This window comes from Neltuma alba, unplaced genomic scaffold (assembly GCF_004799145.2).
Source record: "Neltuma alba isolate B1F8T4 unplaced genomic scaffold, ASM479914v2 tig00003893_pilon, whole genome shotgun sequence".
In the NCBI taxonomy this organism is placed as follows: domain Eukaryota; kingdom Viridiplantae; phylum Streptophyta; class Magnoliopsida; order Fabales; family Fabaceae; genus Neltuma; species Neltuma alba.
The window spans coordinates 945618-962498 of NW_021633470.1; the positions used below are offsets into that span (position 1 = coordinate 945618).

A 16881-nucleotide genomic window follows, 5' to 3' on the forward strand; every position below is an offset into this window, starting at 1 on the left:
TGCTTGACTGATGCGGTGGTAACCAATGTGGCTTTAAAGAAGAGGTACTGCTCCGACTCGAATGTGTGTTTGATTTTTGAGAAGCAGAAATGCAGGAAAATCGCCTGTTCTTATCGCCCTTGGTTGAAAAAGTATGGTTTGTATGTAATTTAGCTTTAAAAATTTAGAGAACGGAGGCCTGTCATTCTGATACATGGCGTGTTAGTCTTTTTGAACAACCAAGTTTTTTTCTTTGGTGACATGAACAACGAAGTTGTTAATGAGTGAGAAATGATTATCACTTAATTGGTCCCAAAAAAAAAAAAAAAACAGAGAGACTATGGTGTGGGTGAGTCATCCACGTTAAGTGCCAAATGTCTTATTCTACTTGCCATATAAGCGCAAGTTTGACTCTCTCCTCCACTTGCGGATGTTAAGGACTAGTCTACTATCATTTTAAAAAGTTTAAGGGCCAACATCACAGACTGAGCTGTAACATATTGAATTATAGGGACGAAATTATAAATTAGTGCGAATTATATTGACTAAAAAATCATTTTAAAACATGATTTTTTTTTTCAAAAAATCACTTCTTTTTTTATTCAAACACATGAAACTACTATGCGCTGGCCAAAAAGCCAAACAATTGGTTATCACAGTTAACTTCTTTAATTTGTAAGTTTTGTTTTACTGTTTTCGATACTTAATATAAAAATTACTTAACTAATTTGAGTAAATTAAAAAGATTTATTAAGTTAGTTATTTATAAAAAATATAAATTAAATTATTTAAAACATCTTTTTAATCATAATCACTACTCGATGAAAACCTTAAAGCCCGCTTTGATTCCATTACACATAAGTCAGGAGTGTAATGTAATGCGATGTAATCCATAATGTATCCAATCTTAATTGCCATGTTTTTGTTTGGTATGATATTAAAAAAGGTTAAGGTGTAATTTTAACTCCTATCTTATTTTCTAGGTGTAATTTTACCCCTAATCTTTTTAGTGGTGCAATTTTGACTTTGCAATTTTGCCCTCAGGGTCATCACCCAAAGATCAGTGACAAAATTGCACTCTAGAAAAAAAGATCAAGAATAAAATTGCACATAAAAAATAAGATCAAGGACAAAATTGCACTACTAAAAATTTAGGAGCAAAATTGCACCTGAGAAATAAGATCAGGATTAAAATTGCACCTTAACCCTATTAAAAAGATGAGAGACAACATCAATTTTTTAATTAATTTAAATATAAATAATTTTGAAAAGACAAAACTGCCACTAGAGGAAACTTCTCTCCTCCGCCTAGTCTATCCTATTGCTGATGAATCAGAACTGCAGCCATAACACAAATCACAAAATTAGGCAAAAATCAAAATTCAAAAAATGAAATCAATAAATGGTGAGTCTTAGTGGTGTGAAACCAATTGCTGTTGTTCAAGTCTTAATTATCAAAATTGATGAGCAGTATCGGGTGGAACTTGAGATCCAGAACTTGAATACATGAACTCATTATAGGGGAAAAAAGAATCTCCAAATTGCTGAATGGATAAACCTAAACCATGAAGTAGCGACAAACAATGGAGCACTAATTGAAATCTATGGAGATAAAGGAGTTTAGGGGGAGAGAGAGAGAATAAGCAAAATCAGAGAAGCTAATAAATGGATCTAGTAGGTGGGTTAAGACAATAAATAGCACGCCTACTCAATAAAGAAAACTATTGATAAAGAAGAAGAAGGAGTTGAGGAAGGAAGAAGTGTTCAATGGTGGTGAAGGGGCGTCGGCAAAAGTAATCCTGCGGGCAAATGTTGTCTTTTCACATAGGTTATAAAGGACAAAATTGGCATTTTATAATAGATTATAGGCCTGCAACGAGTTTTCATTGGGGACTCTATGAATAAATATTATTAGGGGTGTTCATGATGTCTGTTCGACAGTGTTAGCCTGAGCCTGAAAAAAAAAAAGCCTAGCCTGACTCAAAAAATTGAAGCCTAAAAGAAAAAGAGTACTTTTTGGGTAGAGCTGATCACATGCAAGGCCGGGTGCCGGGCAGGGTAGCCTGCCTCGCCTATTTGGTCCTGCCCAAGATAAATTTGTATGTTCAGTTTTTTTTTAATTCTTTCATATTACTTTTCCTTCCACTCTTCCAGCCCTAGCTGCCCCCCAAACCGCTACTCCTCTGCTCTAGTTCTCAAACTCAGTCGCTTATGCTTTGCTTGGATTGAGAGAAAATGGGAGAAGAAGGAAAAGTGGAGTGAAAAATGGGAGAGGAATTACGTTTTTCTCTGCTTGGATAGGAAAGAAAATAAAAGAGGAAGGAAAAGTGAGGGGGGAAATGGGAGTGGGTCCCACACCCATTTTCCTCTCAAAATTTCTCTCCACAAATGGAGAGATTTTCCTCATTCCGTCACTACCCTCTCATACCAAGCTCATAATCCTTAGCCTTTCCTTTTATTTTATTTTATAATAATCCTCAGCCTCAGCTTTCATTTCGTCCCATATCCATTTTCATGATATCAATTTCTCATATAATTATAATCTTTAATTTTATTTGATTTTTATCATTTTATTAAAATATTAGATAATGTATAGGTTATTTATTTCCTTTTATTTTAATTAAAAGGAAATAAGTTAAAAAATTATTCTCTTTTTAGTTTTACATAGAAAAATATATTTTTTTTTGCTAAATTGTTTTAGTTTCCTTGCCAATTAATTATTAAGGGTCTTTTAGTCATTCTAATACTTTTTCTTTTTTTCTTGTTTTCTCTCACTCATCCAAGTAGAATGAGTAATAATATTTTCTTTTCAGTTTTCTCTTCTCTCTATTTTCTTTCCTCCCAACTTGTCTTTTCATCCAAGCAGGAGGTTAGTCTCCCTCTCACCTCTCAGTCTCCCCCTCTCGGTCTTAGTCTCCCTCTCACCTCTTGGTCTCCCTCTCCGTCTATCCCTCTCAGTCTTTGTCTCCCCCTCTTAGTCTTAGTCTCCATCTCCCTCTCCCCCTTCCTCTCAGTCTCGGTTTCCTGTCCCTCTCAGTCTCTCCGTCTCCCCCTCCCTCTCTGTCTCTATCTCTGTTTCTGTCTCCCTCTCCCTCTCAGTCTCTGTCTCCCCCTCCCTCTCAGTCTCGTCTCCCTCCCTCTCACTCTTGGTCTTCATCTCCAATTTTGTTAAGACCACCAACCAACGAAGCAGCAAGCCATCGAATAGTTTGGTAGCTCACAGCGAGGTCCATCTCTCCTATCTCAAGTCAGTCTTCATTTCCATTCCAGTTGCTCCATTTTTCTATGTTGATTTGTCTGTTGGGATTTTCTGTTTACAATTTTGAAAGGATGATGAAATTAAGATGTTTATGATAGGTTATGTAGGCATATGTGTTTGTGAATTGTAATATATAGCTTCATAATTTCTGTTAGATGAACATCTCTGTCTGGCTTCTTTGTTCAGGTTCGATTTTATAGAATGCATTGAATCATTACTTTCAATATGCAATGTGCCAAGTATAGTCTTAAAGTGGACTTAAGAAAAAGGAGGAAGAGAGAGACGTTAATCTGTTGGTGTATTAGTATATATTATTGTTAAATTGTTAACTTCACAATGAAATATTTTGAGAGAAGTTGAAAAAATGGGCAAGTTAACTAAAGATGAGTAATCTGTGAGCATGGGTCAAGATACTTGTTGTGTTATTGAAAAAGAAATTGGATAAGGCTTTTATTTTATTAGGTTTTTCTTTACTATTTGCATAGCACGTGAGTGTTGCTACTTTATTGGAAACGTGTGGAGGCTTGAATCTTGATATTTTGATTCTTTAATGGTAGTTCAATTTTACTATTCACTTAATTAGATTAGATAATGCACCTTGCTTTACTTGAAATATGAGACAATCCCATTAATCATGGTATATAATACATTGGCGCATGGAATTGAATTCTTTGTATTAAATGCTGTTCAACATTAGCGTATGGAATTGGATGGTCTAGCTTTTTTCCCTGAAAGCTTCAATAACTGATATTTTACTTTATAATTTGTGATGTAATTGTTATTTGATTTTATTTTTCCTAAAGCTTCAATAACTGATATTTTACTTTATAATTTGTGATGTAATTGTTATTTGATTTTATTTTTCCTAGATTCTAATATACTTGGAGGGAGAATTTAACGGCTATTGAGGATTAAAAGGTTATTTTATAAATATGACTAGTTAAGCTAGTAAGGTGAATTAGTATATCTTTTAAAATTTAAAAGTACATTTCTTTTTTTTTATTGTTTATTTTCTAATATATTAAACTTTGTTTTTTTTTTTTTGTATTTTTCAGGTGTTTGAGTCTTTTCTGAAAATTATGAAGATTGATACAAAATGCAAATTGTTCAAATTTTAAGGTTTCAATTACAATATTAAATTTTATTTTAAATAGATTATTAATGTTATTTAATTAGATTTTTGTTAATATTTGTTTTAGATTATTTTTGGATGATTTTAATGTGCTAAAACGTAGAATTATGAAATGTGATTTTTAGATATGGTATCAACCGGTTTAGACCGGAAACCCGCAAACAGGCCACTTGTCTGGTCCAGTTCTTTCCAAAACCGAGAAAAATCTAACTCGGGATAAATCGTTTTTGACCGTTGTAACTCGGACAGAACCCGGCTAACCCGTTGGGTTGGCTTCGCGGTTTACCTGGGTTGCTTCCTTTTCTTCCCCAACCGTGACACCACTCCCTTACTAGAGGAAGAAAAACGAAAGCTTGCAAAAAAAAATGAGAGAGAGAGAGAGAGCGTGCGAATGAAGAACAAACTTGAAGGTAAAAAACATGAAAGAAACTACCTAACAATAATGAAGAGGAGAAGGAGAACGATGAGAAGGGCAAAAAATAAGACACCAACCAGAGAGTTTTGCAGAAGATGAAAGAACACGAAGAGAAGAGAAACAGATAAAGAAGAAAATGGCTGAAGGAAGAAAGAAGGGTTGCGCGTGGGGGATTGAACTTAATATTATCAATGTCAAATCTGCTGCTGTATGGGGAAAATACAAAGCTGAAAAGCTGCATAAACAAATAAATGCGCACAAGAAAAATGAAATTTCAATTCCGACCTCCAATGCAATTTAGTTGCTTAGTTGATAATAAATTAATAATATTAAATGCATGGGTATAGCCATATATCATATATGTCCAATGGATACTTGAAAAAAAAAAAGGTCTAGCCGTCTGGAAGCAAAATAAAATCTTATCCCGCCACTAATTTTTATTATTTTAAAAAATTATTATGATTTTGGTCTAATATTATTTTTTATTTAAAATATTTACTATATAATTAAAACTTCTATTATTTTAGTTATGACCGGTCTGACTCCGGTTTAATCCTAATTTGACCAACTAACTTTAATCCATTATCTTGACCGGTCCGGTTTTTAATACTTTGAAAATTTCAAGTATGAATGAATTTTTTTTTTGATATGAGTAGGGTGTCAATTTTTGAGCAATAAAGCTTGTCTTGCCTATATCCTACCCAAAATAGTTAGAGTTTCTATAGACAGGACTAGACAGATGCAGTTTGTACATATTTCAGGCTGAACATTGAGCAGGGGTTCTATATGCTCAAACCTACCTATGTGCACCCCTAAATATTACCAAAACCAGTATAATCTTCTTTACTGTTAATTAGACTTGATTGCTGACGGATTAGCTAAACGTGCGCTGCGCAACGCGTTGGGCTTGACGATCCATAACGCACACACGCTTAGGGAAGTCATGGATGCAGATACCGGAGACTAGTAGCTTGTTTTTCTCTTTCCATTGTTATAAAAAAAACAAATTAGACTAACTAAACGATTCATTTATGATAATACAATAAAAATTACCATTACACGTTTGCAGCGGTGGGTTGACCAAACGGATTCTTAATACGACTAACCAATGTATATATTTTGTAGATATCTATTAAATATTAATATTACTTATCTATTGTAAGCCAATGATCAAAATTTGTCACAGCCACAATAAGAAAAATGTTCTCTGGTGAGAATTATGGGTAAGCCGATTCCTGCATACCCCAACCACTGATAGCCCCTACCCCTCTAGCCAAAAAACAAGCCCCTACCCCATCATCACCCCTAAACTTCATGGCCAAGAAGCGCTCCCAATTCATTGCCGTCCAGTCTCAAACTTGGTAAGCAAGAAGAAGAATAAATGAATAATAACATAATGGGTAATTTTGTTTATTTAGGGATGGGATTCAACGTTTCTTTCCTTCTGCACCAAATTCTTCTAGTTTAATCCGTTTGGTGTTTGAACCTCTTATGTATTCCGTCCAAATTGTAAGGATTGGATTTTGCACTGTTGCACCAGCAGAGTCTTTTCTTCTTCTAGGTTGCCAAAACATAATTTAGCTTTTCTAAAATATATGCAGGAGTCTCTTGAATCCGGAGGAAGCATGCATCCTATGTCAACAGTTTCAATTCAAAGACCTGAATTCCAAAATTTCTTTCCTAATGGGTGTCCAAGCCGGGATAAATGTCTAAGAATTACTGCCTCTTGGACCATGTGAGTTTCAATATTCTGTCTTTTCCCTCTTTGACCCCCGGCCGGGATGCGAGACTACATTAAGTTTTGTGTTCTGTTTGATAGCTTGAACAGGGCGATGGGCTCAAAATTCCACGCTATGATGAATAATAAAAAGGAAGAAGTTTCAGTACAGCTTTCAACATCATCCATGCTCGTGGCGGAAATTCTGGGGTGCGATAATCTACATTGTGACGAATCGCAGCCATCATATCAAGAATTGGCTCCAGATAATATGTTCGAGTTTGGGCAATTTGTTGCCCGAGAAGCCATGCTTGATGAAGAGTATTGGGTCAGTAATAAGTTGTTACATAAATATAGTTCTTGTATTTGCTAATTTCGTTTTTCGTGATAGACAGCAGCGTGGCTAAGGGCAGAAAGTCACTGGGAGGATCGAACTTATGAACGGTACGGAATACAGTACTCTAGAAATGTTCTTTCACAAACCTATTCAAATTTTCTACCTAGTACATTAAGAAGTTGGAGAGTGGAGTTACAAGGACTCTAAAAGATGAAGGTGAAACAATTTGTTGTTGCCATTGTCATTCAATTTTAAGCGGGTGTGATTGATCCCCATTGAAGGAAAAGTTAACTGCCTGTGCCACTGATTCTCACTATGGCTTTTCCAGATATATTGATAACTACAAAAGAAAATTTGCGGAGCAGGTATGAGACGATGCAAACGACTTTGATAAGACCCTAAACTCAGTGTATGTGCATGATGAAGTCTGGAATCTTCCAAGAAATTCTTTACGATAGTTGCTAGTTCTTGTGGCCTAGGAATATAACGCAGTAAAGAGGCGATGCAGAGGGCAAACCAGGGAGAGCTGTACATGCATTATCACGGTAACGATGATGATGTTAGATTCTGATTTGGTTGATAATTTCAGGTTGTACGAAACATCTACTTTGATGTGACGAAATGATCCTTTTTGCGTATCAAAGTGCAGATAGACAGTTGATTATCAATATTTTAACTGTTTGGAGTCGATTTTATCAGGTGAATAACGAGCAGAAGAATGTAAAAGGGTCAATATTGAAAAGCGTGGTTGGGACCCTTGATTTGAGCATTGGATATTTGCTGAAGGGAGAGACCTTTCCTGGGGTAGGGATGGGCAGGCGCAGGCTCCGTTTTCCGGGTTTTAGAAAAAAAGAAAAAAGAAAATTGTATTCATTGTCGTTGCGATACAGGAAAATTCTAATAAAATGACACTTGAATTTGCAATTGAAATTCCAATTTGGTCACTGATGATGGCGTTGCTGTGTGAAATCTCACTTTTGCAGGAAGGGGTGAAGGCTCCTCCTCTTCTTTTTCGTAGCATAGACAGAACACCGCCAAGCAGATATGGCTATATCGCAAACTTATGTGTTGCCAAATCAGCTCGTCGGGTGGGCATTGCCAGCAACATGCTGTATTTTGCTGTTGAATATGCTAAATCTCATGGTAATGTAATTTGTTGCCCCTGCTGTCTTTCTAATTTCTTTGCACAAAACAATCGAGTTGTTTACCTGCTAGCTATTCCTCCTGTGTGATTAAATGAGCAGGGGCGGAACAGGCGTATGTGCACGTTGACCCAAACAACAGACCTGCACAGATATTGTACCAAAAAATGGGTTTTGAGGTAATTCAATTCTTAATTTGCTCATAATCTAGCTTGCCTCTCATATCACTCTTCTTAATAACTGGCGTGCTTGACCCTTGTTATGTATTGCATGGACTGCGGTTTTTTATTTACACATAAATGCCAAGGATCTTCCTTGTATCCTTTTCAGATGGTCGAACCGGCGCATGATCATTTGTCACCCCAGCAACCGTACTTGCTTCGCTTACATATATAGATCAATCCAAAACATGGTGTACTATATATGATTTGATTGGACACACACCGATGAACAATTATTTGTCTTGGATTGTCAAGGTTTACAAAATTAGATTCAAAACTTCGATAAACTCATGTCACAAGAAACTTGAGCAGACACAGATATGATCAATGCATTCTGATACAGTGCTAATTAAATGAACGATTTTCTTCCGAGATATTCATGCTTAGGAAGAAAATTTCCTTTTCTCAGAAGTAAAATTTGAAAAAAAAAAAAAAGATTCCTATTTTTACGCCTAGCAAGGAAATTTAAGCTCCTGATTTTTGAAAGCTGAATGGATCATATAAATCAAAACACATCGAAGGCAAGAAAGTCAAAAGTCGCAAATCTGTCTGTGCCTTCCCATGACTCGTCCAAAATTTAGTTCTACATCTTAAGCTTAAAATCACGATTCCAAGTTTATGAGAATATCATGCGCCAACCCAAAGGCAAGAATTCTCAGACCACTAAATTTATAGATAAACCGACGAATAGTGCAAAGCATGCGGTTGACTGTCGGGCACTTCAACATGCTGCAACAGAGGAGACATTTTCAAACCAATTATATGGATCTCCGGATTGGAGTGGCCGTTCAAAAATACATCTGTAATCTGCCAAGATGCAGAGCCAACATTTAAAACCTTAACGGTAATTTCTTTGTACAAATTACTATTTAGATCCACTCCAGTAATGTTCATAGTCTATAATGAAAGAGTGTGGCACTACACTACAGAAATACATAGGATCTTATTCATTTATTTACACTTTATTTGGAAAATAAAACTTCTAATGGATTAAGTCCATAAACTTTGACTCAGAATAACTCCGTCTTTATAGTTCATTGAGTTACGGAGTTATAAGGACCAACTTATTCCAAGTCTAGAATCTACTGAGATTTAGTAAAGTTTAGGCACTGAATCAATAATTAAGATATAAGTTCAAATACTAGTTATATTTTCCCTTTCTTTTTGCTATCTCTTCCTCGCAGCGCTTTATTCAGTAATTTAGTTATAGCAAAGGATTCAAACTAATATATAATTATTTATACCTGAGTGCATCCAAAAAGTTTAAGGAGCTTCAGAGATAAGCAACAATCCACAACAAGACCCACTGCACTGTCTGTCAAATTCCGGCACCAGGACAGATCCAGAGTATGCAAATTTTTTGCATGGCTTGCAAGTGACAAGGCTGTGTGGCGGCCAACCTGAATAAAAACAATGCTGCACCCAGTAAGGGCAACAGTATATAGAAGATATAACAGCTCCCGTACTAGAAATTAAACAGGTGACTGATAGCAAGAAGATTAACAGCCTCGATTACCATTCAAAGAATAGACTCATCAGTACAAAAAACCGGGGGAGGGGCAAACTCCTTGTTGGGTCACTCTTAACAGCCAGACAACGTTGTTTCGGGTAACCCTACCAAGAATGGAGATCAGACTGGAGAATCGAGATGTTAAACTTTATACTATTAGCTCACTTTAGGACAACGTTCCAATGTTCAGCTGCTTTACATGTGTTGGTGACGGCATGCCCAAATTGGGCCCGTTATCTTAATAAACCTAAAGCCTTTACTGAAATCTGTATTTCTTGTATTTACTATCTAAATAATTAAAAATCATATCATTCGCAATTTTTCCCTTTTATCTCATCCCCGATTGTCAGGTGGATTAACCGCATTAATCTCCTATATGTTTGAACCTCTGAACTGCTCTGTGAATCAAAGAGGTCAGAATCTGGAATTGTTCAAAGTGTTTAAAATGTGTGTATGCATGGCATGCACCGCCAAGCAAGAAAAGGTAAACAAGGTACCTTCCTAACATTATTGAGGGAAAGTTCTTTCAACGATTCTCCCACTGTCTCCAGGAAAGCAGCAACTGCTTCATCACTGTTAGAAAAAAGTTATGTCAGTTATTCAACAATCAGAAGGCATGAAGATTTGATGGATTCCAGCTATGAAGCACAATCTCCGGTCAAAAAAAAAAAAAAGCTATGAAGCACAATCAGAAGAATATGAAAATGATGCTATCAACATTCCAAAAGCCAAGACAGTTAGTTACACAGTTAGAAACTCCTACAAGTAGCCTCTGACAAGTAGACTAAATCACTGTCAACCTACAAGAACAGAATCATATACATAAAGTGCATAATAAAACATAAGATGCCCACAAAAAGCATGCGGTGAAAAGTAAAAAAACATACAAAATGAAAATACGAAATGGAAGAAGCCTCGAGATAACAGCAAAACCAAGCACCTGAAGGCATTGCAGCGAAGTTTCAGCATACGAAGTGCTTGACAACCATTTGTTAGATATACCATCGATGAATCTGTTAATTTAGTCAAGTTCATAAGATCAAGCGCACATAACTGAGGACAGTGTTCAGCAATGACTTTTATTGACAAATCAGTCAACTTTCTGCACATTGAGAGATACAAATCAACATTTAACTCACTTAAATACTTGTATGAAAACACTCTTGAGGAGATTCGAAACATTAATAGGGATAGTTCTCATATGGTACTCACACACAATCCTTTAAAACAAGCTCCTTCATGTTGTGACCACGGGCAATAATATAATCCTTGATAAAATCATCACAAATAGTCTGAATACCTGCCACCGACAAAACTTCAAGATGCTCAAGCTTCATCAGTGCAGGCACAATTTGTGCAGCATCAATGCCTTGGCAATCATCAAGATACAACTCTCTCAGAAGTGATCCTAATGAATCGGCCAAGATATAAAGGCTGGTCGATGTAAGAAGAGAGCACTGGCTAAGATTGATTGATCGAAGTGCAGGGGCAGAAGAAACTAGGGTATGCAACCCCTCATCTGAAAGACGGCATGCACCACTGAGGGACAAACTAGTTAATCTAGGTAAATGCCCTGGTGCCTGTGCCAAAGTAGAGCGTAATACATAATCCGGCAAACAGCGACCACACTGATCAAGTTGTAACACCTATTACACCAGTGAATAAACAAGAATTTGACTCCCCTGAGTTGTAGAGTTTGAAACACTAGAGAAACTTAATCAAAAGCAAAAAGGAAAAAGAAAGAAATCTTCCAAAAGAAATAGAAAATGCAAAAACTAAAAGCTACCATACAACAAAAATCAGATGACATAACAATGAAAAGTACTATTAGCAAAAATAAGAGGGGCTTAACATACATAAAGATACAAAAAGGAGAAGAGAAATTGCAATGTCAGTCATCAAGAATAAAAAGCGCTATACCAAGGTTCTCTGAGACTAAGAGAAGACAATAAAATTATGAGGTCCAGTCCCGGGGTTACATCCAAGTCAAACTAGGTTACATAACAAAGCAACTGCAAAGTAAACTCAGATAGAGGCAAGATGTGTATAGACAGCCACATTTAGCTAAGCATGATTAAAGGAGTAATTTCATGTGCCAAACAGAGATCAGCATTAAAGAAAAGCAAAACTTATAAATGTCTCCATCGCACTAAATACTCCATTTAGGAAGAGTATTTCTCATCAAATAAATCCTCCCCATATATGCAGAGAAAGGTATTAATTCATGCACATGATGAATGACATAGAAGTGAAATGCTAAAATTCCAACCTAATCAAGTATAGTGCTTTTGTACCTAGAAGATATTCTAAATAATCTTAGCTTACATAATACAGAAAAGATGCCCACCAATACTAATCCATTAAAGATTCTGACATTCAGGTGACATAATGTTGGTCAAAGGTAGCCCTCTGTTCATCGTGATGCATGTCAACACCATGTTTAGAATAATAATACTACACTCATAATCAGAATTCTGAGTAAAATGTATGACACAGAAATCCAAACATCAAAATATAATAAAATTGCAATAAATACTGAAAGCTATCATATAACTCTAGGAACATACTGCCAAACTCGCAGTGTTGCACATTTGAAAAGATTTCGTAAACTGCTCCTCCGTCATCCATGAGCAATCCCTTAGCCGGATCTCCATGGGTGATCCACTGACAAGAAGTTCAAAAAAATGACTGTTCATTTTTCGACGATTGCATAATAACTGACTCAGCTTATGCCTCAGAGCATCAGGGACATTATTAAGGGAGACGATAGCATCTGCATTCTTGGCAAGAACGCTAATGCATAGTTCTTGCAGTGAAGGGATTGAAAATCTTGCACCTTTTTGCCCTTGATTCTTCTTGGGAACCCATTTTACGGATACAGGTAAACTCCTCTCCGAAGAGACACCATCTGTTTGCGTACTTCTCACTGCTCGATCTTTGATAATTTTCATAGCCGTAGAGAAAGGACCTGGCCATTCTTCAGCTTCATTTTCCACTCTAGCTTCATTAGTTGATCGGTCATCTTCCTCATCTGCTGCAAAATGAGCAAATCGAGCAGCATTTGCCCTGGCTACATCCCTGAAACGTTCCATATATTCGTTCCTTCCTGAACCATACTCTCTTACACTCACGTTTATCAACCGTTCTTGACCTTGTGAGGCTGTATTGTCTTCTAAATGGCTGACATCTTTAGTAATATGATCTTCTGAATTGGATTCCAAGCCCATTATAGCTTCTTGACTGTCGTTAGGTAACAAATCATCACGGCTCAGCCCTGCATCCACATTTTCAATAACATCGCCTTTTTCACTAACACCAACTAACTTTCCTTTGCCTATTCTCTCACCGTTTGATCGTCTTGTATCAACTGACTTAGAAAGATCCATGTGAAGTTCTTTGTTTCCTCTATCTTCATCTCTCATTTTTCGACAACGCTCAGCACCACCAGCAACATCCTTATCAATGGATGCACCATCCATAAAATTATCATCGTTTTGCCCTTGACATTCAGTTTCTTCAAGAGTCTTGTCCACAGGATTGGCATTTGTTCCTCTCTTAGGTATCGTCTTTCCAGACCGTAAATTCAGAAAACCTTTTCTTCTTTCATCTTCCCTGCATTCAAAACTATGTAAACGGACATCCATACTTAACTCCCACTTCCTCTTTGCCTTAAAGGACTTGGGCCCAGGAATCTGCGAACTTGAACCGTGCCAACACGAATTTGATCCGTCTCCTCTCATTTCATTAAACAATTCCACTTTCGCGCGGTCAGTGTTGTCCGCGAGTTCCAAATCCCTAATGTCATTTCCGCTGGAGTCCAACCCCATGCCTTGAGCATCCAAGCGAGACACGCCGGGGGCACTAAGCTCCCGAGAAATTTTCCTCTGGAACTCACGGTCCTCGGGAAATGAGCAATCCCCATTTTTACTGAGTGGGGAAGAATCACATGGGGGGCGTGCAGCAACATCGATCCGGGAGGCGAGGAGGAGACGAAGGCTTCGCCTTCGGGCGGGGGCCGAGGGAGTTGGGCTTGGGCGTGGTAGTAAACAAGAAGGAGAAGGTTCGCGAGCATGGGAAGGAGTGATGGGGGGAATGGGTTTAGAGTGGGAGGCCTTGGGGGTAGTTTTGGAGTCAGCCATTCGGCGGGGAGAGGGAAAGAGGAGTAAGCACTGAGCAGACTAGTAATGATTCAGAGCAGTCGAAGAGGGACGAGTTTTCATCTAGGCTTCAGGGTTCAGGATTCAATGAACGCGCGGAAGCTTCTCCCATACACCTCTCCGTATGCCTCTTTCCCGCCATTTCTGACGTACGCGGTACGATACAGCTGAGGCATTTCACCTTGTATTATCATTTAGAGTGAAATACTCTGTCTTTTTTATATTTTTTAAAATATATATTTAAATCCAAATCATTGATTCTGCTTTGAATTTTTTTAAAAAAAAATTAATTAAAATTTATGTTGAACTACTTTTTATTTACTGATTTATCCTTTATAATACTAAATCCGTAAATTTTGGTTAAAACCATTTCAAAAATTTTAAAAAAATTTACCTTAATTTTATTTTTTTATTTTTAAAAATGTTATTTATTTAATTTTTTTATTTTTATTTTTTTATTTTTAAAAATAGTTATTTATTTAATATTTTTATCATATAGGGACAAAAAATTAAGTACTTTAGTTAATATAACCATAAAAAATTGAATGAAAATTTGATTAATTTTTAAAAAATATATAATCAATAAAATACGTTATAAATGTTTGCAACAAAATTTTTTTTAAAAAATTTAAATTATAGATTTAAATTATTTATATAACATCCCAAACTCACATAATTGATATATATGATGAAAAATATGCATTTAAATATTTTTTAGCCATTTAAAAAAAACCTAAATAAAATAAGTTTTAATATGTATATGAAAAATAAACTTAATAATTCATAATATAGTCATTCATGATTTATAAAATGTATAACATATTAGAAGTTTGAAAAATACATAGATTAGTAATTATTTTTTTATTTATCAAAATTAGTTTTTTTAACATATATAAACATTTAAATAAATGTTTATATTAGGAGGGATATTTTGGTTAACGATTGAATGAATGGAAATAGAATTTCAAATATATAAGGAAGATTCATGTAACGTACATTTTAATTTTAAGAGAAGTTTATATGCATTTTAAAATAGAGGAAATGTTCTTGTAATTTAGGTAAAATAAAGGGATAGTCAATAATTTTACTCTATCATTTATTATTTAGTTTCCTTTATCCTTTCTTTAAAATTATATACTTTTCTTTAAGTAGTGATTTATTTTTGTTAACATTATAAACTTTTTAAATAGGTGGAAAATATTTGATTTAGGGGGGTTTGGCAAAACCAAACTAGGTTTCAGAATCACTTTTCCGCAAAACGAGGTAACCTCCTCCACATATTTACTTTTCGTTATCCGTAAAAGTACTTTTGAAACCCTGGTTTAGTTTAATCCAAACCCCCCTTAATAATAACGAAATGCCAGAGTCACCATCTATCATAATGAGAAACCAGAACCTGAAAAAAGTGCATGGAAATATTCTGCTTCTGAAGGCATGATAATACTGGGCAAACAACATGGCGAGTTGGCATTTGAGACCTTGTTAGCAAAAGCCGAATAAAAAACTGGAAAAAGAGAGAAGGGAGCAAAAGACCTTTCAAACAGAAACGGCTACCATATTCACCACGGCAATGTTGCCTAGAACACAGATGTGCTCCTTAACCTATTCTAAATTATTCACCATCATCAATTATTGACGTGTAACTGTATCACGTTAAGCCAAAGGAAAAGGGTCCTTACTTCTAAGAATAAGGAATAGGATTTTTTTGCCAAATGAGATCAATAGGCATTATTATATTAATATTTGGAGAGATATTTTGACACAAATAAGAAGTAACGGTTCTAGTAACACGAGTAATTCATCCCCTTGTCTTGCGTTACTTAATGCAAGTTATAACTTTTTATTTTTAATATATGTCATTTTGTTGTTGTGTTAGAAAAAAAACCAAAAAAAGGGGGAGACCGGAGATTAACTACCAAGCAAGAAAATCACTATTGTGGGTAATATTACTTTTCATATTTAATATAAGAGCTGGTTTAACTTTTAATTTGGTTTTAAATAAAAGATCCTAATCTATTTTGTCTTTTATATTTTTTTTTTTTCAAAATATTCGCTTATTTATATGTAGGGTCGCCAATCTTTCACTTCTTTTGATTTTGTTATCATTAATCTTGCAATGCTCAACAGCTCAACTTTGCTGCTAGGCACTAGTAATAGCAAATGAGATCATAATTCAAGGTAAATAGTAAATTCATGCAACTTTTCCCTGCAGCGCAAGGAACATTCATCCAAAGCTAAAATATAGTCATCTACAACTAAATTATCCAGATATTTTTATAAAACTAAGAGTTCCGTAGATAATTATACTCCAATACAATAAGTATGAGGAAATGAAAAATTAGATATATTTAGAGCATTTGGCAATAATTATTTCTCTTTCCGGGCTGATATTTGTTTCATATTACCTCATATCAATATCATTAATATAAAATCTAATTTGACATTTAATTTGGTTATAAATATAAGACTCCTATTCATTTTGTCTCTCATATTTATCTATTTTTTAAGGTAGTCTTTGTAGTAGTTGCATATGTTAAATATTTTATCAAATAGTAATTCTAGCTAATATACATGATCAACAAAGATATTTTAGAAAAAAATAACACATGTTTATTACAAATAACTAATTTAACTAATTTATTTAATATACTGAAATTAGTCAATTAGTTTTTATATTAAAAACCGGAAATAGTATTTTGTTTAGATTCATTGAATATATTGGCTAGGAAGTTATAAATTAAAATAAAAATAGACCGCATATTAGTAAATTCTAGCTGGGGAAGTTCTATTTTTAACAAAAAATATTAAGATTGAAATTTCACATGTGAAGCTCTTCAGACGTACGTAGGTGACAACATTAACAATCCATTAGTGAGATGCATGGTATTCCGTTTTTTGTGGGCGTGTGCGTCTTTCTTTTTTGGGGGGGGGGGGGGGTTGTTACTATTAAGTCTTTTTTTTAATTTTTTTTTCAATAAATACGCAACCAACATTGACAATAGCCACTTGGGT

The 16881-nt window shown here is 35.3% G+C and overlaps 2 protein-coding genes across 4 annotated transcripts; one reads left to right on the top strand and one right to left on the bottom strand.

Moving 5' to 3' along the window:
• Positions 1-6067: 6067 nt before the first annotated feature.
• On the top strand, positions 6068-8530 carry LOC114742938 (uncharacterized). 2 transcript variants are annotated; one of them, XM_028931169.1, is made up of 10 exons: positions 6068-6146; positions 6387-6520; positions 6605-6830; positions 6894-6946; positions 7168-7204; positions 7319-7384; positions 7539-7643; positions 7823-7982; positions 8084-8160; positions 8312-8530. In XM_028931169.1, the coding sequence occupies exons 2-10, from the start codon at positions 6411-6413 to the stop codon at positions 8375-8377; spliced, it is 900 nt and encodes a 299-aa protein (XP_028787002.1). In that variant the 5' UTR covers positions 6068-6146; positions 6387-6410; the 3' UTR covers positions 8378-8530. The 2 variants fall into 2 exon arrangements, with proteins under 2 accessions (XP_028787002.1, XP_028787001.1); XM_028931168.1 differs by lacking the exon at positions 6068-6146 and adding an exon at positions 6264-6294.
• A 132-nt stretch (positions 8531-8662) lies between these two features.
• Positions 8663-13941, bottom strand: LOC114742937 (uncharacterized). Of its 2 annotated transcripts, none has more exons than XM_028931167.1 (6): positions 12280-13941; positions 10925-11358; positions 10653-10814; positions 10210-10285; positions 9447-9602; positions 8663-8931 (listed from the first exon to the last, which is right to left on the bottom strand). In XM_028931167.1, the coding sequence occupies exons 1-6, from the start codon at positions 13849-13851 to the stop codon at positions 8872-8874; spliced, it is 2460 nt and encodes an 819-aa protein (XP_028787000.1). In that variant the 5' UTR covers positions 13852-13941; the 3' UTR covers positions 8663-8871. The 2 variants fall into 2 exon arrangements, with proteins under 2 accessions (XP_028787000.1, XP_028786999.1); XM_028931166.1 differs by having other exon boundaries at positions 8663-9009; positions 12280-13937.
• Positions 13942-16881: the final 2940 nt, after the last annotated feature.

Coding starts and splice junctions, on each gene's coding strand:
- LOC114742938 (XM_028931168.1), top strand. Junction 6,521..6,604: donor ATTACTGCCTCTTGGACCAT/GTGAGTTTCAAT, acceptor TCTGTTTGATAG/CTTGAACAGGGCGATGGGCT. Junction 7,644..7,822: donor AGGGAGAGACCTTTCCTGGG/GTAGGGATGGGC, acceptor TCACTTTTGCAG/GAAGGGGTGAAGGCTCCTCC.
- LOC114742937 (XM_028931166.1), bottom strand. CDS start 13,851: ATGGCTGACTCCAAAACTACCCCCAAGGCCTCCCACTCTAAACCCATT. Junction 10,286..10,652: donor CTTCGCTGCAATGCCTTCAG/GTGCTTGGTTTT, acceptor TTTTTCTAACAG/TGATGAAGCAGTTGCTGCTT. Junction 9,603..10,209: donor CCCTCAATAATGTTAGGAAG/GTACCTTGTTTA, acceptor GTTTTTATTCAG/GTTGGCCGCCACACAGCCTT.